Source organism: Musa acuminata, chromosome BXJ3-8 (assembly GCF_036884655.1).
Source record: "Musa acuminata AAA Group cultivar baxijiao chromosome BXJ3-8, Cavendish_Baxijiao_AAA, whole genome shotgun sequence".
NCBI classification, from domain to species: domain Eukaryota; kingdom Viridiplantae; phylum Streptophyta; class Magnoliopsida; order Zingiberales; family Musaceae; genus Musa; species Musa acuminata.
The window spans coordinates 5,867,450-5,893,783 of NC_088356.1; the positions used below are offsets into that span (position 1 = coordinate 5,867,450).

General features: G+C 38.6%; 2 protein-coding genes across 4 annotated transcripts in view; both read right to left on the reverse strand.

Moving 5' to 3' along the window:
* The window catches only part of LOC135645490 (probable inactive ATP-dependent zinc metalloprotease FTSHI 5, chloroplastic), a 42,461-nt gene extending 22,935 nt beyond the window's left edge, over positions 1–19,526 (reverse strand). The window contains exons 1-7 of one of the 2 annotated variants that reach the window (XM_065163894.1): positions 18,420–19,526; positions 16,975–17,443; positions 9,154–9,354; positions 8,756–9,049; positions 8,359–8,628; positions 7,573–7,662; positions 7,258–7,389 (exon numbers count right to left, since the gene is read on the reverse strand). In XM_065163894.1, coding sequence (XP_065019966.1) covers positions 7,258–7,389; positions 7,573–7,662; positions 8,359–8,628; positions 8,756–9,049; positions 9,154–9,354; positions 16,975–17,443; positions 18,420–19,348 — 2,385 coding nt within the window. In that variant the 5' untranslated portion in view covers positions 19,349–19,526. The remainder of the gene's footprint in view (positions 1–7,257; positions 7,390–7,572; positions 7,663–8,358; positions 8,629–8,755; positions 9,050–9,153; positions 9,355–16,974; positions 17,444–18,419) is intronic. The other variant, XM_065163895.1, reaches the window with a different exon arrangement.
* Positions 19,527–20,999: 1,473 nt separating this feature from the next.
* Positions 21,000–26,064, reverse strand: LOC135643966 (stearoyl-[acyl-carrier-protein] 9-desaturase, chloroplastic-like). 2 transcript variants are annotated; one of them, XM_065161287.1, is made up of 3 exons: positions 25,833–26,064; positions 22,524–23,040; positions 21,000–21,865 (listed from the first exon to the last, which is right to left on the reverse strand). In XM_065161287.1, the coding sequence occupies exons 1-3, from the start codon at positions 25,955–25,957 to the stop codon at positions 21,305–21,307; spliced, it is 1,203 nt and encodes a 400-aa protein (XP_065017359.1). In that variant the 5' UTR covers positions 25,958–26,064; the 3' UTR covers positions 21,000–21,304. The 2 variants fall into 2 exon arrangements, with proteins under 2 accessions (XP_065017359.1, XP_065017360.1); XM_065161288.1 differs by having other exon boundaries at positions 22,524–23,022; positions 25,833–26,063.
* Positions 26,065–26,334: the final 270 nt, after the last annotated feature.

The following is a 26,334-nucleotide window of genomic DNA, read 5'->3' on the forward strand; positions in this document are numbered from 1 at the left end:
ACTCATGCAAAAAAGCCAAAATTTCTACTAAGATCTATCAAATTAATTAATAAGAATTACTATCTTCTATAATTTGCGGTTCTAACTTCTGAGTCTTGTCAAGGACTTCATTTTTTTTTTTTACACATTGTATCATGTCACTGATTTAGACCATTGTGAAAGAAAGCATATGCATAGACATTGTGTGTCGTCCTAGAAGAGTGCTGGTGGAAAACTATGGAACCACCTTGTCCAGAATAATGTAACATAACACTTGGGTCTCAGCTATAAAATAGCAGTATTTTGCAGCAATGAACAAAATTTTGTGTACAAAACATATGGGTCTGGTCCACACGGTGTACCAACCCATGCTAAGCCAGCACATATCATGGTACCAAAAAACTCAAAAATTCTGGAAATAACAAAGACCCTAATTTAAGGTTCTTCCTCAATCATTATTGGAAACTATGATCAATAAAACAACAATAAAGTGATTTTAATCTAGAAAACGATAAAATACCAAATTGAAACATATATAGGATAAGGATCGAAAGCAACATATAAAGAATATACAGAAGTTCTAAATAACATATAAGCATGATCAATTAAATGGATGAAAAATTAATACATAAATCGGTGTCTACCACCAAAATGATCGACGTGACTCAACCAGATGTATCAGATCTATGCTAAATTCATAAGGATCAAGCCATGATCCATCTGGATCTAACTAAGATCTACAATAGTAAGGCTTAATTTTGTACATCAAGCCCCACATTAGGTCTAAATAGAAGGAATCGAGGACCCTAACTAACTGCACGAAACTAGTATAGAAATTAGGTTCGGATTTACCTCGATCTAAATAGAAATAAGTCTGGATTTTGAAATTTGAAATGGAAACGTCTGTGGGGGGTGGGGGGATGGGGAGGGAGAGAGAGAGAGAGAGAGAGAAAGGAAGATTGGTTTAAATGGCCCAAAGAGATCCCAATAGCTCTTCACAAGATCTCAAATTAAATTTCAATGGTAGGATACCAGGTACAGAACTTGTGCATCATGAGCGGAACTCTGAGTCCTCATGTAAAATAAAATAGACCAAGGACAAAAGAGAGGGCAACAACAATGAAAAGATATGCTCTGGATAGTTAACTTAAAATGTGAAAACAATGACCCCTAGCATTATCCAGCATGTAACAAGCAATGATCGTTGTTTCGCCCAGACCAATACAAAACGGGTGGCACATGCTGGTCCAAGCGCTGACTGATACACAAATCCACCCCGGTCTAGTCCATCGTATAAAAGGGAAGTGGCAAACCCTGAATCGCACTTCGTGCCACCTCCGCTTCTCATGCTATCGCCGCAAGCCTGCAACTTCTCACCGCCACAAACTTTGATTGTCACGATCGACATTGCACACCGCCAGGCCACCAATTTGCAGCGATCGACGCTGCACACACATAGGCAGCTACCAGCAACCTCCACATGCCACAACCTCCCTGCACACCACCACGTCTCAGGTATGTATGTTCTCCTCTTCCTCCCTTCTTCCTCCTCTGTCGCTTCCTCTTCTACCTCCCTCCTTCCTCCGTCCTCCACCATCCCTTCCTCTTCTCCCTTTTTTCTTCCTCTCCAAAAAACTAGTACTTATTGGTGTATCGTGTGTCGGTACATCGATATAGACCGGTACATATCGACCTAACAAATCTCCAAGACGGATCCAATATCCAAAATGGCAAACTCTGGTACCAAGGTTTCAAATGCCAATCAAACCAATGAGATCCTGGTACACGGGGCATGCCAACATACAACACAGTCTCATACCAAACAGCATTGACCAAAGAGAGAGCAAGAGTAGAAGAGGGAGGTGGAGGAGGAAGAAATTGGAGGCAAGGAGAGAGAGAAAGGGAAAAAAAATCAGGGAGAGGAAGGAAACGAAGGAATAGAGAACAAGAAATAAAGACTGATAGTTGTCCAACTGTCACATATATCTAAAAAAACGATATCAATACCGGAAGGTAGGCTAACTGTTGGTACCCTTCGGTATCGATCTCTTTACATGGTGAGCCTGGTAAAACAATCTTATCATGAAGTACAGATTAACCCAAAGTAGATGAGGCAAAATCACTTGTTTGCATGGCAGAACTTGTTGAATCAGCAACCATTTTCTTAAGTTATTTCCCAAATAAGGCAAAATATTGGAACTAGGCCGACACCACCTATCATGGTGTATTGTGCACAAGGATTTAAATGTCAGTCCAATAATCTATCAAACTGGTTTGGTTCCAGTAATTGGATAATATATCAACCCATGCTTCCTAATATTACCTGACAAAATAATTAAAAAATAATACCCAATCAATACTTAAGAGTCTTAGACCATATAGTCTGATAACAGTCCACTGTCGGATTGGACAATACGCCAACCAATATTTGAAACAGGAATGTGCTCATGCTACTGAGTTGTGACCATGCAAATCATATAGAGATCACATACCTAAAACTGTATACAAGCCCAGCATTGGGAATGCACTAGCACCTAATGCTAAACTCTATCAGAATGAACCAGACAGCACAGAGCAGCACAACTAGCACAAAATATTGTTTGATATGTCCTTAATTTGTTTTATACCTTTTTAGTACTTCAATGGCATCTCACAGTACTGATATTAAGAGTTAAAACCCAAAGTAGTTTAAAATTGTTTACATTAAATGACATGGTCTGAAGGATTGGTCAATCTGGATTAAATTGGTTGTTCAGGATCAAGGTGGCCCCTCGGTGATCTCATGTCCATTTGAGAAATTAAGAATCAGTTAAAAACTTGCCTTGTCCACACCAGCCAGATTCAGCTAATCAAGACCAATTTGCAAACGTTCATGGCTGATTCCGAGCAAGTACAAGTCAATCTAGGTTGATTGCAGACAACTTCAAAACTAACCTGATGTCACTTGTTTGATGTCTCCTTAACTTGTTTTAGTCCTTTTTAGTACTTTACTGGCATCTCACATACTGATATTAAGAATTAAAACTTGAAGTGGTTTAAGATTGTTTATATTAAATGACATGGTCTGAAGGATTGGTTGTTCTGGATTCAGTTGGTGGATCAGGATCAATGTGGCCCATAGGTGATCCCATGTCCCTTTAAGAAATTAGGAACCACTTAATGAACCTGTCTTGGTCACAACAGCCAGATTCAGCTAGCCATGATAAATTTGCAACCAATCATGGCTTATTCCAAGCAAGTACGAGTCAATCTATGTCGATAGGAAACTACTTCAAAGCTAAGCTAACAAAACGATTCGACCCAACAATCCATCCAATCCAATCCTAATTAATTGCCAATCCCCAGTTCAGACTAGAACTATCAAGCATGTATGATGAGGATATGTTTATAGTTTAGGTGAGAAATTCACCTGTGTTCCACACGGAAAACGTTCAGACCACTGGTATTACACATACAGTATGTATGATGAGAGTATGTTCATAGTTTAGGTAAGTAATTATACATACGCACAGACAGATACGAGAATTTGATGCTGGCAATGCCAACCACCTGAATCAACAAGGAGACTAAATGGAGACAGAAACATTGGAAAACAAAAAATATTTTTTTTCTATTATAATGCTGTGAGAATGTAAAGTACTGAAAGTTTCTAGACTTGAGAGTTTAGATATTATGATACATTTGATATACATGTCCGACTCGCAATTCGTGGACACATACCAGACATTGACATGTGAGTTCATGTCAAGGATTATTGTTCCATGCCTCAAGGGCACACCAATACCTTTTGTGGCACAGCATGAGTTCCAACTGGTGTTCACTTGTGTTGGCCGGCACAACCAGTGTCATATAATGGAGCCATACTGTTCTGACTCATGCAAACTTGTTATAACTAGCACGCAACCTTGATCCACATAACACTACATATTGTATTAGTTAGCCACATTACCACACATTTAGCCTACCAGGTGCTACCTTAATTATTGATCCATGAAACATTGTAATCCTTAAATAATATGCTAACACATATCTGTCAGCTACCAACCATCATGTGGGCTGCAGAAAGAATCTCAATAAGAAGAAAAGTTTCACACCTAAACCCACTTATAGTTTCAACCAAGGATCCTCATTTCAGGTACTGGCCCCGTTTCGGTGATCTAGTTAGACTGGTACATACCGGTCAGTGTCGGTATACAATGTGTCAATATACTGTTATGTACCGATGTTTCGGAGAGGAGGAAAAAGAGAGAAAAGAGGAAGGGGTGGTGGAGGAACAAAGGATAAAGGATGAAGAGGAAGGAAAAAGGGGGGGCAGTGGAGAAAGAAGAGGAGGGAGAAGGAAGAAGAGAAAGCAATAGAGGAGGTGGAAAAAAAAAAAAGAAGATAGAGCAATGGAGAAGCAAAAAGAAGACAAAAAAAGACGAAGCAGTCGAGGAGGAGAACGAAGAAAGAGAAGCAATAAAGAGGAAGAAGAAAGAAAAAGACGCGATGGAGGAAGAAGGAAGAAGATAGAACAGTGGAGGAAGAAGGAAGAAGACAGAGCGACAGGGGAGAAGGAGGAAGAGGAGGAAGGCATGTACCGAAGATATAAACGACAGTGAACGGGCGGGAGACATCCAGCAACAATAGCAAACAGGCAGGCAACAGGAGAGTAGCTTCCCATGACAATAGCGAACGAGAGAGCGACGTCCTGTGGCAGCAGTGAACAGATAGACGATGTCCCACGATAGTAATGAATGGGCGGGCAACATCCTGCAGCGACAACAAACGGGCAGGCAATGTCCCGAGGTGACAAAGATGGCATCGATAGCGTCATGAGAAGTGGGTAGCAAGCCCTAATCAAGGCAATGTAACACTTATATTAAGATTTATTTTTTTATATAAGATTTGGATTTTGGGCTGAGCAGCCCAAAATAGGAACACGCAGCGATTTAAAAAGCCCGAGCGCCTCGCTAATCTTCCAGGCAGCGCGCTTCAAAGAGGCGTCGCCTGGGCGCTCGCCCAAGCCCAGGCGTTGGGCGCTTCGGGCGAGCGCCTGGGTTAACCAAGGCGACCGAACCAGGATTTTAGGTCTGGTTCGCCGCTCGCCACTCCTGCTCCCGTTGCACGTTGCTCCTGCTCCCGCTACCGTTGCTCGCCACTGTCGCTGTCGCAAACGCTACCGCTGCTCGTCGCTCCTGCTCCCGCTCCTACTCCCGCTCCCGCTTCTTCTCCCGCTGCCGTTGCTCGCCGCTGTCGCTGCTCGCAAATGCTGCCGCTATCACCGCTCACGCCTCCCGCCGCTCGCCGCTCCCGCTGCCGTTGCTCGCAAACACTGCCGCTCGCGCCTCCCGCTGCTCGCCGCTCCTGCTCCTGCTCCCGCCGCCGCTGTCGCCGCTTGCCACTACCGTTGCCGTCGCTCGCCGCTGCCTCCTTACACTCCGCTGCCACTGCCGCTTCCTCTTTTCTCAGTCAGTAGGCTCAGCACCCCTTACACTTCCTTCTTCTCCTTCTGTTAACAGTATACAGTATACTATATACTATTAATAGCATATTTTAATTTAAAATTTTAAATAATTATATTTATTAATTATATTATATATTTTTATATTTTAGCGCTCTGATTTGCTCGGGCGAGCACCTAGCACCTCGGGCGTTTTTAGACCTTGGCGCCTTTTGGCGCCTAGCGCTTTTTAAATCACTGGGAACACGTACTAGTCCACACCTGAACCAGTACATACCAACCATTTCATACCATTTCGAGTGGTACGACTTCTTGGCTTCAACAACAATACATATAGAGCATAATGGTATAGCCAAGTCTTCTAGAAAGCTTGAATTGAAACCAATCATGAGGAATCATTAAGCAATATCTTTCAGACTAATTATGTTAGATCATCAAATCATCTACAAAAATTTTTACTGTATAGAAAGTTTCATGTGTGCTCATCTCTTCATTGCATAAAAATCCAGAATCACTATAAAAGCATCCAACGACAGATCTAGTTGCTTCTACTGTAGGTCTACATGATATAGGCCAGATGTGCGAATCTCACTTAAATCTGTGCATATCATGGTTGGATTCACATGTAACTGAGCTAGAAACTCGCTGATCTGATCTAGATTTTTCAAATTTGGCCAAGATATGCATAAATCTAGATTAGATCAACATAAGGCAGGTGAGATCCACATGGATCTAAGCTACATAATGATCGATAAGACCTAAATTTGTATGGATCTAACCAAGATCCATGTAAATATATACTAGATATGCATGGGTGTGGACAAAATATAACTAAATTTGATCTAGAACTACAAAGAACAAGGCTAGGTCCCCATGAATTCAACTTAGATCAGCATAGGGAAAGATAATCTTGACTAAGGTTTTAAACTCGGTCCAACACCGATTTTAGTAGCTACTAACCAGTACAGTACCAGAGTACTGTGTGATATACTGACTTTTATCGCCTAATACCAACATAAAAAAAAGAAATAAAACTGATCTATATCCAACCGATACATTAAACAATTAATATGGTTTGATCCGGGCCCTTTGTCGAACAGATAAATAACAAGCAATATGCACCATACAAACTAGCATTTCAAACCTTGATCTGGACCTACAGCTAAAAATTACCCCAAAGAACCACAGCATTCATTTTGGCAAAGTAGGGGCCCTTGCTAAAAAGGTATGGAATATAAACATGTAATCAGACTTATGTTGTTAATATACATTATGTTGCTAATTTATAATTTATTATGTTTTTTTAGTTTTACTCATGGAATGCAATACCAGGAGGCATGGTACAGAATCACCTGTATTTACCTACCTATTCAACCTGCCGCCAGTACCTGAAACAGGGTTGAGACAATCACTTCAAACCCAATATAAGGCATATACCCAGTAGGACACCCTCTATACTGCCCAATTCATCGAAATTCAACCATTACTGATTGGTACAGGTCAATAATAGTCGGCTTTCGGACGGTACCAATTAAAATCCTTCAGATTTCAGATTGGTATAAGGGTAAAGACTACAGATTTCAAGTAAAGAAACAATTTCAAGAATGTATAGTCAAAAAGGACACAAAAGTTTCAGCAACTATGCTTTGGCAACTATTGAATGTAAAGGGTGGAGAAGGCATTACATATGTTACAATTTGGTGAAATTCGTCAAAAGTGCACTTCTTGAGAATATATTGGGATGAGGTAAGCATGCAACAGAAAATCAGTCCTTTGAACAGCAAATAAAACAGAAGTATCTTAGAGAACTCAAAGAGTTTGACGAGTGATCTTACTCTGGGAGCACGTGCTCCTTTTTCCTGAAAAGCAGTGGGATTCCGTAAACATGTCACAATGTCATTAATTTCCTCTCTCATTGATTCCACACTAGCAAAATCCTGCAGTCGAATGGGTGGATTCTTCACCCTCTGCAATCGATAAAACAAGAATATGCAATGTAAGAAATGGTTAGCATAGTGAAACTAAATAATGCAAAGTCAAATACCTACAAAAGAAGGATACAAAATGAAAGAAATGGTTGGCATAGTGAAGCTCAATAATGGAAAGTCAAATAGTACCAAACTGACAGTTTTTCTTTGATTTATTCACACCTTCATCTGATCAAATGCAGACCTTATTGGATCAATGCCTTCCTTCTTCCTCCGTATCGTTCTGTATAGCTTATATTTAAAATAAAATCTCTGCAGATACAGAAAATACATTATAATTTTGAAGAATTTAAAAAAGAGAATAATTAACAAGAAGACAATTATATATGATACAGGACAACCAATTAACTATTACACCACAAAACATAAGGTAAATTATTGGGCCATCTCTAGAAACAATACTACAGCCAAATCATTAAAAAAAATCAACATAAAAATATTCAAAACAATGAAAAATCTAGTGATTCATGCATTTCAATAGACTTCTATCAGTTTCTCCATCAGCATGTTAATGTTAAGTTTTACAACTATACAGTGACCAAATTTGTCCCTCATTTAAGCAAAATAAATTGAAAACAGAAAGAAAATGGATTACAGATGTGCCTGAGGTGAAATTAGTTCTCTCTATTGCCACTAGTCTCCCTTTCTGTATGCATGCCAATGCGGTCAAACAATCGGTTTTATGACATGAAATTAAGAATAAACTTATTAAAAGTAGTATAGGAATTTGAGAACTGGAATGTGAAGAGAAAAGAACTAATAACTCTAGCATCTCATTACAATAGAGGAATTATAAGTAAAGGATTGGATGCAATACAGTCATTGAGGTCTACAAAGCAGGACAAACAAAACATAAAAGCCATAATAGCAACATGAAATATCTGGCACTAGTTTGAAACGCTGCAATAAATCTGTGAAGAAGCAAAAGAATCAATGGCAAAATCATACCACTCTCCGAAATTTCCGCAAGTTAGGATCTCTACGAAATGGTCCATATCCAAGAAACCTTGGAATGTTTCTCTTTGAGAATCGAAAGACATGAAACAAAAGAAATCCAAATATGGCACTTCTCATCAAAAACCAAAAGTACCACCAGATGCTGCCTTTCTTTCTAGATCTGTGATTCAATTCAGCCACAGATTGCCATTCAAGGTACCATGTGGCGCCAACAGTTTGATATGCTTCTTCAGGCCAGGCCATGCCTAAACTCATTCTTATCTGTAATAAGAATGGAAAATATAATCTACCAACCATATTATAACACATTACCAATATTGATCACCCTAAAAGATTATTAAGGTAGAAAATTAAATAATATTTTAAATATAATCCTGTAAACAACTACCTGCTTAGGAATGATAAACTCTACAAGAGGAAAACCAACAATGATCATTAGATCATCAATGATATCTTTTGTTTTTGAGTAAGACCATTTTCTCATATAAGATACAATGCTTGACTTCCACAGACCAACCAGAAACTGAGAAGGAGGTCTTGTTAGCACGAGAAACTGTTGTCGAATATCTAACTCTGATAATGGGATCCACATCAACTGAACAGAAGTTGGAACTCCAGATGCAAGCATTTTAACATAAAGGCCATCAAATCCTCCAAAATCTTCAAAAAGTATGTCAAACTTCTGCATTGAATTATAAATAGTTCTTCAGAGTAACAGACAAAGCATAGAAGCATGATCTTGTATAACTTTATACAGCATAGTTACTGAATAAATAAATGACTAACCTTGAGATCAACATAATATTCTTTATCTTCACCCTTAAGTGTAAGATACATGACAGCCCAGTCATGCCTAATGTGAGCTCTTCCAACTAGTCTCTTGGAAACAGCAAAAGGAACAGCCACTGGATCCATTTCCCACCTATTTCTTTCATCATTGTACCATGTCTTTGTCATCAACTTCTCCCTGTCCTTGATGATATGCCCCTGCAACAAAAATATTAGAAGATCAACACATAAATCAGTAAACGATATGCAAAGATAAAGCACAACAAAATTTACACATAATTTCAGAGTGCATCAGAAAAGATACAGCATAATGTATCCTCCACATTCCAAGGTCAGAATAATACTAATAGGTGAAATCTATCAAGTTAAATAGCAAATAACTTCAGTTTGAGGAAGAGGAGAAAGAAAAAAAGAAGAAAATCAGTTCTGAACACAGCATAATGAAACTGATCAAAAATGAGTTCATATAAGAATTATACAAGTAAAAGAAGGTTTCCATGAGGATTGAGAAGACAAATGCTGATGAATTAAGTAGAAAAAGAAGGTTGATAAAGTGGATTGCACAAGAAAATTGAATTCAGCACAAATTTGTCCTATTAGAGCCAGTACTTCAATTAGAATTAAACTGCAAAAATAGTGTTTTCACCACTTAAGTGACATTATGCCCCACAGATCCAGTTTAAAAAAACAACTACTGCTTAAAAAATAAGAGAAAAATTTGACAAAAGTGACGATATGCATAACCTATTAATCTTCTTAATTTAACTACAATTGGCTAAAGTTAAAATGGCTAAGTGCCAAGGCTACCGATAATGTGCAGTCGGAAGGATCAATATATGCAATCATACTCCTACAAGAAGAGAGGCTAAAGCTAAGCTTGACTATTTTGCCCTCGAGGATAATTGTTTTTTCTTCTTTGTCTACTGCTGGCAATGATCAGTGGATGATGTTGTATGCCATAGAAACATTGTATGGGGCCTCTGGGCAAAAGGAAAGTTTAATTTTTTTTCCCTACTTTGGGTGATCTCCATGTTTGATGTTCTGACCGTATAGGGATTTGAGTCTTGGCTGGTTGGGATATCGGCTGATCAGCCTTATTCTGGATCACTTTAGGACCATCGCTGTTCTGAAGCTCAACCGATTTGTTTTAATGAAAAAAATCAGGACTATTACTGAAGCCACAGGTTTTTTGGGACTTTTGCTGAAGCCACGACCTAATGTATAGATAAGCCAGCTCCATAAGCCTCCAGCCTTCCATGGTTACATGTTGTCCTCCTGGTAAAATCTACAGAAAATACCAAAAGAGGTTGTCAAGAAGCTCCCATGCAGCATACTCCCACAAGTCACCACTCAACTTGACAAGGACTTCAATCTGATTCCTCCATTTAGTTGATGGCATTGACAAACAAGAATTTTCATCAGATGATAAGTCATATTCAATTACTGCAGCAGGAATAGGAATAATAGATACTGTCTCAGGTTCTCAGTAAAGCTTGAGCTTTGGCACATGTACATCATAAACATGTGGATCAGCAGATAGCTATACACGATAAGAAGCTAGTCCAAGCTCTCAAACACCTGAAAGGGTCTGCAGGATGGTAGACAGCATAGGACAGATTGAAGACTATCTATAGCAAGACAATCGGAAAATCACCAAATCATTACAACCATATCGAACTTAGCCCTTGCAATCATACTACACCTTCATCTTCCTCTGTGCTACTGTCAACTTTCGCCCATGCTTCATCACATTTGATTGGCCATCCATCAAGGATGATACAATGTACTCACCTTAAATTACATCTTTCGCATGGAAATGAGCTCATGCCAAAGCGTAGATGCAAATACATTATTGTTGTCACACCCCATAGAGCAAAATATGTCACATACTCTAACCACGTGCAGGAAGGCACCAGCGCAATGGGCATATATGTCAAAGGTTCATAGCTTCCTTAGGGAATTTGGATGTCATGCCATTGCATGATTCCAAAAAGGAATTATCTTTTTCCAGAAGGGTTGTCGGTACTTCGACAAAAAATATGTAATAACTGGTAAGCCCTAGAAATCTTTGCAACTTACTAAAATAATAAAGAACCAATCCACCATCGACTTGATTTTCTTAGTCATCTGAAACTTCCAAAATATGACTTTTCCCAAACAGCTCAGTGAATAGATCCAAATATGGCTTTGCTCACTTTTTATGTACAGCCAGTGATGTCATAATACCTCCAACACACTCTTGAAAATTAATCAGGTGCTCCTTCCAACTACAATGCAAGCAAAAGCATCAAGTTCTTACTTTTTCACCAACTGCACAGAAAACAAGTTAGGATTACACGATGATCAGATGAGCCCATTCTTCAACATTTATTTAACATGCCTTTCGATCTCCATTGTCTGGTCATGAGCATACCTGTAAGGAGACAAGTCAAGTAGTTCAATACCAAAATAAGGGCGATACATTAATCATGTCCCCTCTGAGGTGATAGTTCCTTTAGGTTCTTGGAGATACTCCAATAAAAACCCCATAAAATTTTAAGATTTAGCTCATATTTATCAGTTTAAGGATTAGGTAATATTCCAAGCAAGGAATGTCATCTCATAATGACCACAATATACCAGTGTTCAGTTCAATACGTACTAATTGGTACAGGTGTCCCAACACACCAATACATACCGAAGTCTCAAAGAGAAAGAAGAAGGAGAAGAGGAAGGAACATAGCAATGGAGGAATAGGAGGAAGGAGAAGGAGGAAGAGGAAGGAAGAAGAGAAAGGTGGAGGAGGAAGGAGGAGGAAAAGGAAGTCATAAGAGAAGGCAGTGGAGAAAGAAGCAGACGAAAAAGGAGGAAGAGGAAGGAAGAAGAGGAGGCGGTGGAGAAAGAGGAGGAAGAAGAACGAAGATGAGGAGGCAGTGGAGGAAGAGGAGAAAAGATGAAGCGGAAGGAAGAAGAGTTGACGATGGAGGAAGAGGAAAGAAAAAGAGGAGGCAGCGGAAAAAGAGAAAGAGAAGAGGAGAAAGAACCACGATCGGCGGGCAGCACTAGTCAGCAACAAGGGGCTTAAGGGTGAAGAGGGCTCACATTCGAGCAAGCAGGGCTCCAGAACACAGTGTTAAATAGTTTTCTTTTAAGAATTTGGACCAGACTGCCCAAAACAGGGGTGGTCAGCATACCAGTTCAAACTTGAACCTATATTACGTATCAGGGAAATGGCAGCCTATGATGGTTAAAAGAAGCTCATCTTCAAGTAAAACTTTCGCTCCCTCACTGTTGCTTTTGCTTTGCTGCATTCCAGCACTCAAATGAGTTCTTTCAGACGACTCAGTTGCTGCTGCAATGGGGCGGACAAGTGTTGAGAAGGCAATAGCATTGATAGAATCAAAAAATAACTAGTCACTGCTGTTCAGCCTCAAAGATGCAACAAATGGAACTGTCAGACATGCCACAGTACCAGCAGCAGCAGGTTTCTGCCGCTGTCTCTGGAGTTTGAGCTAAATGGGGTTTATGTTCAAATGTTCTGAAAGATGGATGAAACCTGGTTTAGATCAATCTGAAGTGTTGTTTTGAAACAGCAACCTGCTGCTGTTCAACGCTGAAAAGATCCCCAACAGAGCCAGTCAGCAGCAAGGACTGCTGTACCACCCAAAACGGTATAGTATGGGCGGGATGTACCGGTCCAGGTGTGCACCGGTATGCGGACAACCCCCATTTCAGGTGCCCAGTTAAAATAATAAAAATACCAGAAAAGTGGTGGAGCCCATCAAACTCAGCACTAAAAAAAAATAGGGCTCGTGAACACAAGCCCTCTTCTCGCATACAACGTTGTTGTTGTCGCCATTATCGCTGTCGCTGCTTCCCCGTTGCTGTTATTTCACGACGTCGTTGCTTCCCTACTCCACTGCCACCGCGAATCCTTGGTCACTCTGTTACCACCACTACCATCATCATTGCCCCATGTTCCTTCTACTTCTTCTTCCTAGGTAAGCTCCCACCTCTTCCCCTCCTCTTCTTCCTTCTCCTCCATCGCTTCTTCTTCTTCCTTCTTCTTCTTCCTCCTCCTCCACCGCTTCCTCTTCTTCCTTCTCCCTTCCTCCTTTTTCCTCCTCTGTTCCTCTACCACCCCTTCATCTTCTCCCTCTTTTTCTTCCTCCGCAAAACACTAGCACATACCGGTGCACCGCATGTCAGTACATTGATACTGACTGGTACATACCAATGCGAGATATCACCGAAACGGGTCTGATACCCGAAATGACGATCCTTGGTCAGCAGTACAAGAAGTGTCTATTATAGTGGCATATGGTAGTTTCAATCCGCAATTCCACTCATGGTTGATCAGGTCGGCCATCGCTTGGCAAGATATTAGCCTTGTTGCACGTTAGCGGTTGCATAATTGAGGGGGATCCTGCATTCTCTTTACCTCCAGCCAGTTTGATTTTGATTCTGTCAATGATGATGCTCTATTGCTCTGTGATCAATAAGTGCCAATGAACATCTTTTCACATTTTCATTTTGAGAATCCCAGTTCCAACTTATCATAGAAAATTCCTTTACTCTTCCAATCAATCAAAACAGTCAATGACATCCTCCTGAAAGTAGTTGAAATCCATCATCTATTCCAATATGTTCTCTGGCCTCTTGAAGCCATCATTGACAATGTATGTGGCACAAGTAAAAGTTTCATCACCCATGGATGTCATCATAGAGATGCATCAGCATGTCACTCAGGCCTAATTCTAATCCCAAACTATTAGGATTTATGACCCTATGGTTTTTTCAAATTCCAAGAGATTTCTGGACAGACAAAAATTAAAAGTCTTAGTGTTAAAAAAAGGAACAAAAAACAAAAAATGATGATAAATTAATCTTACATGGCTTATTTGTACTCTACAAACGTTCTCAATCCTAACTACAACAGACTAAAGCTAAACTTTAACTTTATATGATCCTAAGAATACTCATATATACACTGTTACCCGTTGGCCACCACTATTATAACCCGAGCCTGATGAGCTAACTAGCCTATCAACTTCGTTTGGTCTAATCCATTGATCAAAATGCTTAAGCTGAAGTTGATAGTAGTACACTCATCAGACTCTTATAAGTCAATCTTAATCCTGCCCACTTTCGATATGGGACTAATCAGGGGTGTTACAATCACCCCCACTCAAAGGCTTGACATCCTCGTCAAGCCCCTACATAACCCAGATCAAACCCTAGCATAGTGCATGTGAGGCGTAGCCCAGTGGTGGCTCCACGCCGTGACGAGTCCTCTGACTCCGTCTACGGATAGCCCTTTCCTACTCGAGCCCCCTCACCATGCCCAAATGCTAGGTCGGCTCTGATACCGAATATTATAACCCGAGCCTGATGAGCTAACTAGCCTATCAACTTCGTTTGGTCTAATCCACTGACCAAAATGCTTAAGCTGAAGTTGATAGTAGTACACTCATCAGACTCTTATAAGTCAATCTTAATCCTGCCCACTTTCGATGTGGGACTAATCAGGGGTGTTACAACCACCCCTCTTAGGGTCAATGGATGATGGCACACATTACAGAAGCACAGGACACAACCATAAGAGAGATAGGTCATGTCAGATTCTTCCCTACTTTTGAGTGAATCTGCCAATCTGGTGGTCTAGTCAAATGAGGACTCTTTTAAGTACAGGCCAGTTAAGACAAGGACAGCTCAGCCTGCAGCTGAACCGGTATAGTTAGTGGAATTCTCAAGTGGGATGCTGAAGCCAACTGATCCAAAGTTAACCTATATATAAGTCATCTCCAGATCCTCCACAACAACTTTCCCCACAAAAGCTTAATATCTAACTCATGGGGACCTGAACAATTGTAAGGATGAACTAGTAAGTTGCTTCCCCTTCGAATTAATCCATCCCTTATATCCAAGTAGAGTTCCAACCCAGTCACAGGATGATTTGATAATGTGGCAACTGTATTCCTTCTACTATTTCGACTTACATAGACTTTTCTCAAAGCAAAATAATACTAACAAATTTACTAATTAATACCTCTGAATCATCCCTCCTGCTAATAAGTTGAACAGTTTAGAAGTAATTTTAAAGGATCATTAAGCCCAATGTCAGGAAAAGATCCATATAAACCCTTAAATAATTGGGGCCGTAGTGTATTTTATCGTTGTCTTTGTCATTGTCTTAAAGGATCACTGAGAGTAACCTAGGCAACTATCAGGAATCACCATTTGTAAATATGAATTCTTTATTTTCACAAAGGAAAACACTTCCAAAGGGTCGATCTAAAAGAAACTAAACAACTATATCATTAAACTTATAGAAAAATAATAAGGTGTGTTTGGGGGCTCACAAGTCCCCTTTGTCAATAGTATTTCATTATCTAAAATATTACTAGTCAAGAAAAAAAATCTGATTAAAATACCCTCAAAATAATGGCTCCTCTCCCCTTTTCAGCTTGGAGGAACCCTACTCTGGTTGTTTTGGAGTTCAAGCCACCCTTAGGCTGCTAGTATAAGATACATTAAGAAAGCCAATTTGACCTTGTCAAATGTCTTATAACAAATTTCCCCAAATTACACTTTCTCCCCAAGAAGGTCCTTTGGTGTCACCCTTCACAACCATTATCAATCATTCCCATTGTTGCAGTAATCCAGATATCTTCAGCTAACTTCAACCATTGCATTTGATGTATAAAAAGGCTAGACAAACATCATTTGGATATAAAAATGTTACGAGTCATCTGTGGTAGGTTTTCACTAAATCTGAGGAATAGAAAGACCTGGAAGGAATAGTTAAATGGAAATCTAAATAATCAGATTGCTTGAAATTGAAGAGAGATTGTAAAAGAATTATTATAGACTACTATGACAAGGCTTTGGGTTGCATGACCCTAAATTTACAATGTTGAAAAACTCTTAACAAGTCTAGAGAACATTAAAAAAAATCTTGATGTAATAGCTGCACTCCCTTTTTCTCTGCTAGAGTGAATACCCCAACAATGACTTCTGTACTTAAGTGACTATAAGATAGCTCTCCATAGCCATGCAATTAGAGGAAAAGGGACCCAAACACTTGAAATTTTACCAAGAATCTTAGCCAGGAAGAGTTTCTGAAACTCGATTAGTGAAGAGCTGGTTCAGCTTTGATTTGAACCGGAATGCAAGAGTTGCAAGGGATGCTTCATAAGAGCCAAATCATTGGGCATGTAACTGAAAACTGCATGCCCTCTTTGGAAAAATTCATTTCTTTTTAATTTTGTGGAAGCTCACCAATGAAACACAATGAAGCAGAAGAAAGTGACTGAAACATGACATAAAACTGACAAATCAACTGAATCAAATAAAAAAAATGTACTGGACCCTTCACGACTCAATCGAAAGTAGAAACTGGAACTCCAAACTGCTATCTAAAAATCAATTTGTGTAATTTGGATCTAACCATATTTTCTTGGTGAAGTTTAACTCCTAGATGCATTTGATGTATTAAAAAGAACTCGTAAGGATCAAAGTCAAATGTAATTGTTACTACCAATTGGACAAGAAAAAAATGCATACAGGAAAAGATATGCAGCAACATAAATAACCAAAAGCAGAGAATTCGCACGTTAAAACATCATTATTAAATGTGGACTCTCCACAAAGAACCAGTTGATTATTGCATAATAAATATGCATATCATGCAAGAAAGATATTGATTATTATATGACTTATATTGTTAGATGTAATCCACATATTCATACTCTACAGCCATTGTTCAATGCAAAATCTAAAACGTACCATAAGCATCAAGTTGCCTAAACATGGGGTTCATAATATAGGAAAATGTACCTTTCTTTGATCCATGTAATGCCTACCATGATCCATGTTCTCTAGTAATTCCTTTTTCAAATTTGCTTTTGCTTCCTCCCGCCACTTTTTCCAACCATGAAATAAATGAAGACTAACAGCTCTGGGAATAACAAATTCTTTCTGTCCAAACATCCACTTCAATTCTGCCTCTGGAAAACCCTTCAGCACCTCATCCTCTGAAGTTTTTGCAAGGAAAAGATTTTCATCACCAAACTTCTTTAGCTTTCGCCTTAACTGAGCTTCCATATTCATTTGCATCTGTTTGGATTCTTTAAGAGCTCTTCTTATATTAGAAACAAAACCTCCAGTACTGGTTTCTGAATAGATTTCAGGATCTTCAGCTTCCAAAACTTTTGGCAGCAGCATCTGCTCCCAATAATCATTTTGGGCTGTTTCTAGTTCTTTCTTGATATCATCCCTGGACAGCCTAGTTGTCGCCTTCAATGGACTGCAATAAAATAAAATTATAAATCAGGAAACCTGACTCAACTGGTCATAAAAATACTGTGAGCACCAATGGCAACCAAGATGTATGATTAGGAACAAGAATCAAATGTTACAGATATAATTGTTTGCAATCACGCAGTGGGCTTCAAATTATACCTTGGTCAAATTTATATGCACTGCCAAGACAAGGTGTGATCTCAAATTCTCAATTACAAATTTTTGAAGGTTAACTTGACTAACATAATATATTGCATAACTCTATGACATTACTCATTAGTTCAAATGCACAAACCATCAGCAATTATCTTTCATTTGAAAGAAGTAAGCATGAATCAAATGCAAGCCTATTCCTAGTGACATGTAGGTAATGATCAACCATCAAAATGTGAAAAAATTTAAGAGTTGAAAAGAGTATATCATATTTCAACAGAATAATCTAAAAGCACTAAATTTCTAAACAAGGGGAGTAGGGCATTTTGATCAATTTTTAAAATTAATAGAAATAAATAATAAAATATTTGTACAGAAGCATCAAAGAATTAGATTAAACAATACAGATAAAGACTTCCTGATCTATGATTCCTGCTAAATTCCAAAAAAAATATAAACATCTAATTAAGCTTTGAGCATCCCTTTCCTTTCATTTGTATTGTGGACTCACTAACACCTACTTTCTTTTACAGGTAAATCCAATTTATGGCTAGACATATATAGCAAGGAGCTTTTGGCTATGCCTTTTCTTTTAATACCGAAAGAAAAGAAAATACCTTATTTGCAGACGACTGAAGTCTCTTTCTAGAAGGGAAAATGTTATAGGACATTGGAAAATAATTTTTTAAAAATTACTAATAGTATGAAGTCATTATATTACCATGCCATGGCTACTATTTGGCACAACATCTTGAAAAGTTGAATGGTATCAGACACCAAAGTCCAAGTTTGTCGGTCAGACATACCACAATATTCAAACTACATACCTTGCAACACTGTCCTGTTTCGACCGACGGCCAAATCTCTCCACTAAGAGTTCGGACTCCCTTTCAATAAATGAAAGCTCCCTAATGGCAATGCTGAACGTCAATGTCTCCCTCCTCAGGATCCTGTCCTCAATGTCCCCGACCTTCTCCCAGATATCACTGTATTCCTTCTCTGCAGCAACCAAGCTGTTCTCCAGAGCCTGCACATTCTTTCTCACACCATCACCATCACCCTTTTTTCTGGACAACTTGTCCTGCCGCTTCTTCATTGCCAAAGCTGAGTTCATAATATCCTCAGACCGTTTCACCAGTTGCATTTTTTCCCTTTGCAACTCCCTCAACTCCAAATTCAGCTTCCTAAGAACCTCTTCCTGAACCTCCTTCCTCTTCTTCTTCACTGCCCTCAAAGCCTCCCGAACGCCATCCATATCTCCTCTCGAGGATCTCACCTCTTCGATTCTCTGCAGGAGAACTGAAACATCAGCAAGCAGTTTCCGGGTGTACTCTGAAAACTCATGATCCATAGAGGCGTCACTGTTCCGTGTTTTTTCCTTCCTCGGCTGCACGGTAGCCGCTACAGCAAGGGCACGAATTCCAGCAGTAGGAATTGGGAGGAAACCAACCGCGATGCAGAAGAACAAGAAAGATAGAGGCTTTCGAGCATTATGGAGAACAGTGGCGCACAATCCTGATAAATCTGGCGACTTTTCCGAGGACTGATGATCGGGAGGAGTTAAGGAAGCAGAAACGCGAGGATACGGATGCGGGAAGGGAGGAATGAAGGGTTTAATAGCAGCTCGAAAACGGTGGCGAGAGGGTTTGGAGCGGAAAAAAGGGGGCGAGAGGGGAAGGCAATAACGGGAGAAATGGAAGGGGAAGGGAGTGAGGAGGGAGGAGGTGAGATGGAGAGAGACAACACTGGATTCCATGAGCTAGAGAGAGATTAGGGCATGGGAATGGGCTATGCTTCCTCGGTTGAATTCTCTATTAAGGGATTTTGCAGCGATTTGGGAGTAGGAAAAAGAGAGAAGAGAGGAGGAAGCAGGAAAGAAGCGCACGTCGCGTGCTTCGCCTGCCCCCGAGTTCGTCAGTGTGGGTTCGGGGAAAGGGAAGACGGGGAGACGGGAGCGAGATGGGTTTAAGATAGGGTATAGAAAATGTTATTTTTTTATTTTCCCTTGGAATATATATATATATATATATATATATACATACATACATATTATATTTTTATATATTTATGTTTATTTTTATATTTATATTTTTTATATTCTTTATATGGTTTATATATTTATATATATCTTATTTTATATGTATTTTATTTTATATTTTTCATATATTTTTATTTTTATTTTTTATATTTTTTTATATTTTTATATCAAAGAAAGATTTGATATGTTAGGCTTCTGCCCTGTTTTCCTAATACTCATAGAGTTATTATATTTTTAAAAAAATAATCAAAATGTCCTCACTCGAAAAAATAATTAATTTCCTCATCTTAACAACAAATCAATTGTAATGTTTTTTTAAATTAAAAAAACTATTTTATATTAAATCTGAACAGAACAGAACAGAGTTGAAAGGAAGTGGAATCACCTCTCCAAAAAGCAGAATTACAAGGAGGTGGGACACCTCTATAAACAGATGAGCAACATCTTTCCATACAAAAAACATAAAGAGTTTTGTCTATCAAAATTGGCTAAGTTGTGAGCAGGAGTGTTGAAAGTTATAATATTTTAACTTATCAAACCAACTACCAGTATTCCTAAATAGAATTTATTATTTTAAATTTTTAATTCAATCATATGGAAGCAATTTAATTAAGAATATAGAGAAATATCAAGAGCAATACATTTGCTTTCTGGAAAAAAAAAAAAGAGAGTGTGAATAACTCATGTTAGAATGAGTGGAAAATATAAACATTTTGTATTTCCACTTCACTATTCCAACACAGATCATCTGGGTTGAGAAATTAAATTTTATCATGAAGTTTTCAAAGAAAAAAAAATATATCAGTGATAATGTGGCTGAAATTGATTATCCTTTGTGTTAGATAAAAGTGAATTTCAAGTAATCAAGAGCTAAGATATCATCCATCACAGGTTTAAAAGTCTGCTCTCAAAAGGATCAACCCACTCTTATAATCTCTTGTAGTCTTGCAAAATCTACACAGAAAATATATTAGTCCGTATCAAAGCATAAACTTGAGATTATACAAGTATAACAAAACCCTACGGCACAAGACAACGATGTATCGATACATGATAACTAAGGATGCTTGTGATATTTCCTGTTTTATTTTCCCTAATAGAATCACACAGCAGAGCAAACAATTCAGAAGTCAAAAGCTTCTCACCATGGCATAGCTTATATATTGCATAGAAACCCACAGGAAATAGTCAAATGGTGAAGACATATCTACAAGCATATTAGGAGTCAAAGCACAGATATGTGGACTAATAATTTTCCTAGGGATGTTGGAAGTTGCATGTGACCAGCACACGCACATAAAAAGCATCTCATCTGTATGCATATAGACAGAGAAACTAGATGGCAAAATGTAGGTTCCACAACACGAGAGAAGAGCGAAGGCTAATTTCTCATATGCATCCATTATTCCACTCAGACAAACAGAACTTGTCCCATGAAAAAGATAAAAAGAAAACATAAAAACAAGAGGCTTTCTAGCTCTGAAAACCAAATTATGATAGCTTGAAGAGTATGTACAGTCCCCCATCCCAACTCATCCATTACTTGAATAGAAGACAAAATGAAGCACGGACATGATGCTACAACTTCTTTTAGAACCCCATGAACCGCATACTCGCAGCAAAGGGAGAACGATTGCTTGGATGGACAACCAAAACCGTTTTCTTGTTTGACACTCATAGCTGCACTTTCCTGTCGAAGATCCAACTAAAAGGTATGGTAGGTGCTTTCTTGGCCCTTCCATGGGCTCTTTCCTCAAGCCTCCTGATCCTTGGAGCTAAATTGCAGATGAAGTCCCGGGATTTATTCCCTTTTTCAGAGAGGCCTGTTAGGTCACCAACTTTCCACCTCGTAACAAGGAACTCCAGTATGTCGGCATAGTCCTTGGCTGTGTAGACACCTAACCGCTGGGCAACCACTGAGAAGTGCTCGAAAAGCTTATCATCACGACCATCGTACATCAGATGAGCAGGCATTGAGATTTTCTTCTTCATCATGTCAGCAAATGCAATAACAGTGTCGTCCGGATCTATCTCAAACAATTTCTCCACTATCTTAGTGTATGCAGTCTCATGGCGCTTCTCATCAGATGCAATTATCCCACATATCTGTGCCAATGTGAGGTCCCCATGTTCCTTGGCAAGCCGAGCAGTGTTCCCATGGGATATGAAGGTTGCCCGCTCCTGAAACGAGGTATAAATAAAACCGAGATATGGATTGTTCTCTGTCCTGGGATCCTGCAAATTCCATAGCCGTTTAAATTAGCTGAATGCAGAACGAGTAGACAATGAAAGGACATGCCACTTTAATGCAACTATTCATCGACTCGGAGAATAGTACTTATCAACATAAAAAATCATTTTATGAGCAAGATTAAAAAGGAAGAGCCAAAAACTAATTCTAAGATCAGAGACAAAATATATGAGCCATAATGTTTTTAAGACAGATCACTGATACTGAAAATAATAGAAAAAACAGTTATATACCATAAAGGATTTTGATCAGCAAAGGCCTGATTTCCCACCCATGTGCACTAAGATGTGCTTTCTATTTTTTATTTTCTGATTTCCTGTAGTCACTAATGCGGAAGGCCCCCCATCCACATTGAAAAGTGGTCTCATCTTGATACATGCAAAACTCAAATTGGTTTGATGTTTACTGATTTATTGCTCATATTGTATACGACGCAACTCATGTGCAATGTGACTGCACAGCCAAGGCTTTTGATCCACATGCAGCTGACAAAAGGCATGTAATGCGGTAGATGACAATCTAAATTCACATCCACAGGAAGGTTCTATGATATGACAACTTGACCCTTTTGAGGTGAACCCTAAATAAGAACCTTAAAAGATCAGTCAAGCATAAGCAACACAGCACATCAAGAAATCTCACCATTCCTGAACCAATAAGATATTGAATTGTCTTCTCAATCTGTTTCATGTCCACTCTTCCAGATAGGTATAGATACTTGTTAAGGAGATCTCCATGTCTGTTCTCTTCAGCAGTCCATGCCCTAGTCCAGATAGCCCAAGAAGTAAGACTTGCTCCTGTCTCATCTCTGATGCCATCAAGAGTGTTTAGCATTGTTTGGTATGTAGGAAGAGCTTCTTCAGTAATCATATCTCCAACCAAGCAAACAAAATAATCGTCAGGGATCTCCTTCGACCGCACTCTCAGTTCCTTAACCTCATCATAGAAAGCCTCTGATGAAGAATCTGGAAGAAAATCCTGTGGCTGCCAACATTTCTCGACCGGTTTCAGATGCACCAATATATTATTTTCTGCCCAATCTTCTAATGATTTGAAAATCTCGATCTTTTGACGTGGCATGGAATGAGTGACTTGAACATGTAACTCATGAGGAGTGAAGGGCTTTTTTGGAGTCTCAACCCTAGAGCAAAATAAATGACTATAACATTAAAAATACATAAATCAGTGATTTGAGATCATAAGGCCTAAAATATTAGATTAAGTTCGACATTACAAAGATAGGAAAGCATCATTAACATTCTCGAGGCATATCTATAAAGTATAATGCATTTTCAGTTTCAAAATAGAGTAAGTGATACATATAAAGCTCGAGAAAATGAGATAGTTCCATCCAACTATCAAAGAACTGAATGAACATAGCACTTGGAAGAAGACGATTATGTCAGTAATATTTTGGTCGGTAGAAGATATAAATGTGAATAATATATATAACAATCATCATGTTCTTAAAATAACAATCATATACAAGGAAGCAAAGAGTTTGAGCACAAATTTACCACTGAAGAGACTTTCTACATAGCTAGAAATAACAGTATACAAATTGTGCACATGATATAGCAAGAATTGTTATGATTAGGTTACATAATCTCATGAAATCAAGAGGAGGTGTATCATCATTTTCTTTGAACCAATTGTAACTTCTATAAAATGATTCTGATATGATTTTTAGGATATAGACAAGCTTTCTTGCATCACAACTTCTATCAATAACTCAATCAGACATATCTAAGTAGGCATCCCAAAAGGTATCAGCAAGAGGATCATTACCATGGAGAATATAAACACATGTTATGTACTTTCAAACTGAACCAATGACAAGATGCACATAAGGATTATATGAACCAAAACTACATTAGCTTCACAAAAGCAAAAAAAAAAAAAGGTTTCTAGTTTCTCCAATTACATATAGGATGAGAAGTTACTATGGCCATTCAAAACAAATAAGACTAATGCCTCGATGATAATGGCTTCATTGTTTCAATATAGAAAGCACGTTAAACCAAAAGATAAATTAATAACTTATCGACTATGGCACAACATGATAAAAATTCGATTTGAATTGATATTTTATCTACAATTTATGATACCCAAACACTCAATTTAAACCTTTTCCTTTCAAACCTAAATTGAAATACGATTAATCAACATTTTATAATATCATGTTGGTAGTATGTGGTGATATTGTAGTGATTTAGTGAGGGCTAGTTGATATATTGTTCAGTTCAGGAGTTACAAAGGACTTGGTGTCTGATTTCATGGGAGACTTATCTAGTTACTGTGAAAGAAACAGGTTTTTGCTGCCATATACATTGTTGAAAGAAAGATAACCTTTTCAGACAACAAGCCCATTCTCTTAATTTTTCTCTATTTCTATAGCAGATTACTACTCATGCTTCCTTCTTTCTTACTCTCTTCTGATAATTTTTTTTTCTTTTTTTATTTATGGTTAATCTCTAAAGCCTATTGTATGATTGTCATATCACCAAGAGATGCATCAGTTGGCATCAGAACCTTTTCATCTTCATATTTGCAATCCCTATGCTGATTCAGATATGGCCACCAGTCCTCTAAAAGTTGTAGTAACTTGAAATGAAAAAAGAGAATAACAGTATAACGGTATCAATAATTTCTATATGGTAGAAAGTGGAAACAACACCATAGTCTGTCTACCCAAAATGTAGAATGTCAAAGCGATCACTAGGGAAGAGCAGAAGCTAGTTCAAAAAAACTTTGATCTAAATCCAATCGTCACCATATTCCAAGTCAGAAAAATACTTTCTAATGCAGATTCAGATGACAGAGCGGAAGTAGAAGATCGAACCATCCCTTGTGAAGATATGTACCATCATCAAAGATATGACAGTCCAAGGCAAATTATTGTTGAGTGGTCCTAGAAGGTAAACACGAGCCCACTGCATGCAGTCTTATTTGCAAGTAAGGGGATCAATGTATGTATTTCCATAGAGACGAAACTAATTTTATACAAAATTCAAGATATCATATGTTCTACTGCAAAACCTAAAAATTTTCACAAATTCCAATCACAAAAATCAACTGTCCCTTATTGATCAGCCGAAACACAATTTTTTCCTCTCACAAGTTCCGTCAGTTCTAACATCTCTCTTAAACTCTACTTGTCTTCCTCTAATAAATTTTTTTTCCTTGCTCTTAGTTGGATATAGACATTCAGTACAAAGTAAAGCTTAAAGCGCTTAAGTTGGTGCAAAACTAGACAATTGAGAACAATGAAACATAAAGGGGATCGAGTAAGCCTCCCATCTACCACAGTGGAGGAATAGAATAGAAGGATGGGGACCGAGAAGGTATATTTGGATATTCTGAGAAGTAAGAACTAACATAACATATCATTTATATGCAAGTAGTTGAAAGCTAAAGTTAAGATACTTAAATGAAAGCACCGCCAAACAACAGAAGGACAACACGTCATTCTAGCGAAAACCAAAATGCCGCCCAACGACAACAAGAAGAAAAAGTATCCACCATAGAATCTTCGAATGCAAGACAACGCTAAAATTTGCTAAACCAAAGCCATGAACTCAACATGACGACATGAATTTAGTGTCAATAACTCATCGAAAAAGATAAATCCCAAACAACCAAGTAATATACAGAAAGCGACCATCGATAGGTTAACTAAAAAAGGCATCTTGACATCACCGAAGGCACAAAGTTGCCAACTTTCGGCCAACTCCAAATTGAAACAGCAAAAAGAAGTAACCCGAATAAAAAAGAATCGTACACTGAAACTCCGTGAAGAACAAAAAAAAGTAAAAGACTAACGCATCCAAATCGCCCGAGCCCAAAAATTTTCGCAAGAGGAACCAAGAAAGCAGATCGGAGAACGGCATCAAGAAAGGTAAATCGGACAATCCAATGCGCGAAGAGACAACACGAACGAAAGGATTTTACTTGGTGGCGGAGGAGGACCGAATGGCGGATGCCTTGGAGACCCTGGGAGATCTGCCATTCCTCTTGCTCCTCACGGGAGAGAAGCAGAGGAAAGACTCCGGCCGCAACGCCACTCGATAAGCCATCGAAGCCCTTCAAACCTCTTCTTTCCCCCTCTTATTTCTCTCCTCCTTTGCTCTACCTCTTCTTTGAGCTTGGCGAGAGACGGCGAGGGAGGCGGCGTCTAGAGAGAGAGGAGCGGAAATTAATAGGAGCTAGATACAAGAATTTACTACTTTACCCTTGATGTGATACACAGTAAATGAAACTTTTAGTGAAATTTTCAAGATTAATGATGGAATTAATTATTTTCTTTGCACTGGAAAAAAAATTATGTTTGAATGCATATTTATTTATAGATAAGTTTACATTTGATGAATGAGAATTTAGTTGGAATATGACAAAAATTAAAGGGTCAAATATTTATTTATATAGGAATAAAGAATGATTCGGGTAAAGAATA

Coding starts and splice junctions, on each gene's coding strand:
- LOC135643966 (XM_065161287.1), bottom strand. CDS start 25,957: ATGGCTTATCGAGTGGCGTTGCGGCCGGAGTCTTTCCTCTGCTTCTCT. Junction 23,041..25,832: donor CGGTCCTCCTCCGCCACCAA/GTAAAATCCTTT, acceptor TTAATGTTATAG/TCATTTATTTTGCTCTAGGG. Junction 21,866..22,523: donor ATCTTATTGGTTCAGGAATG/GTGAGATTTCTT, acceptor TGGAATTTGCAG/GATCCCAGGACAGAGAACAA.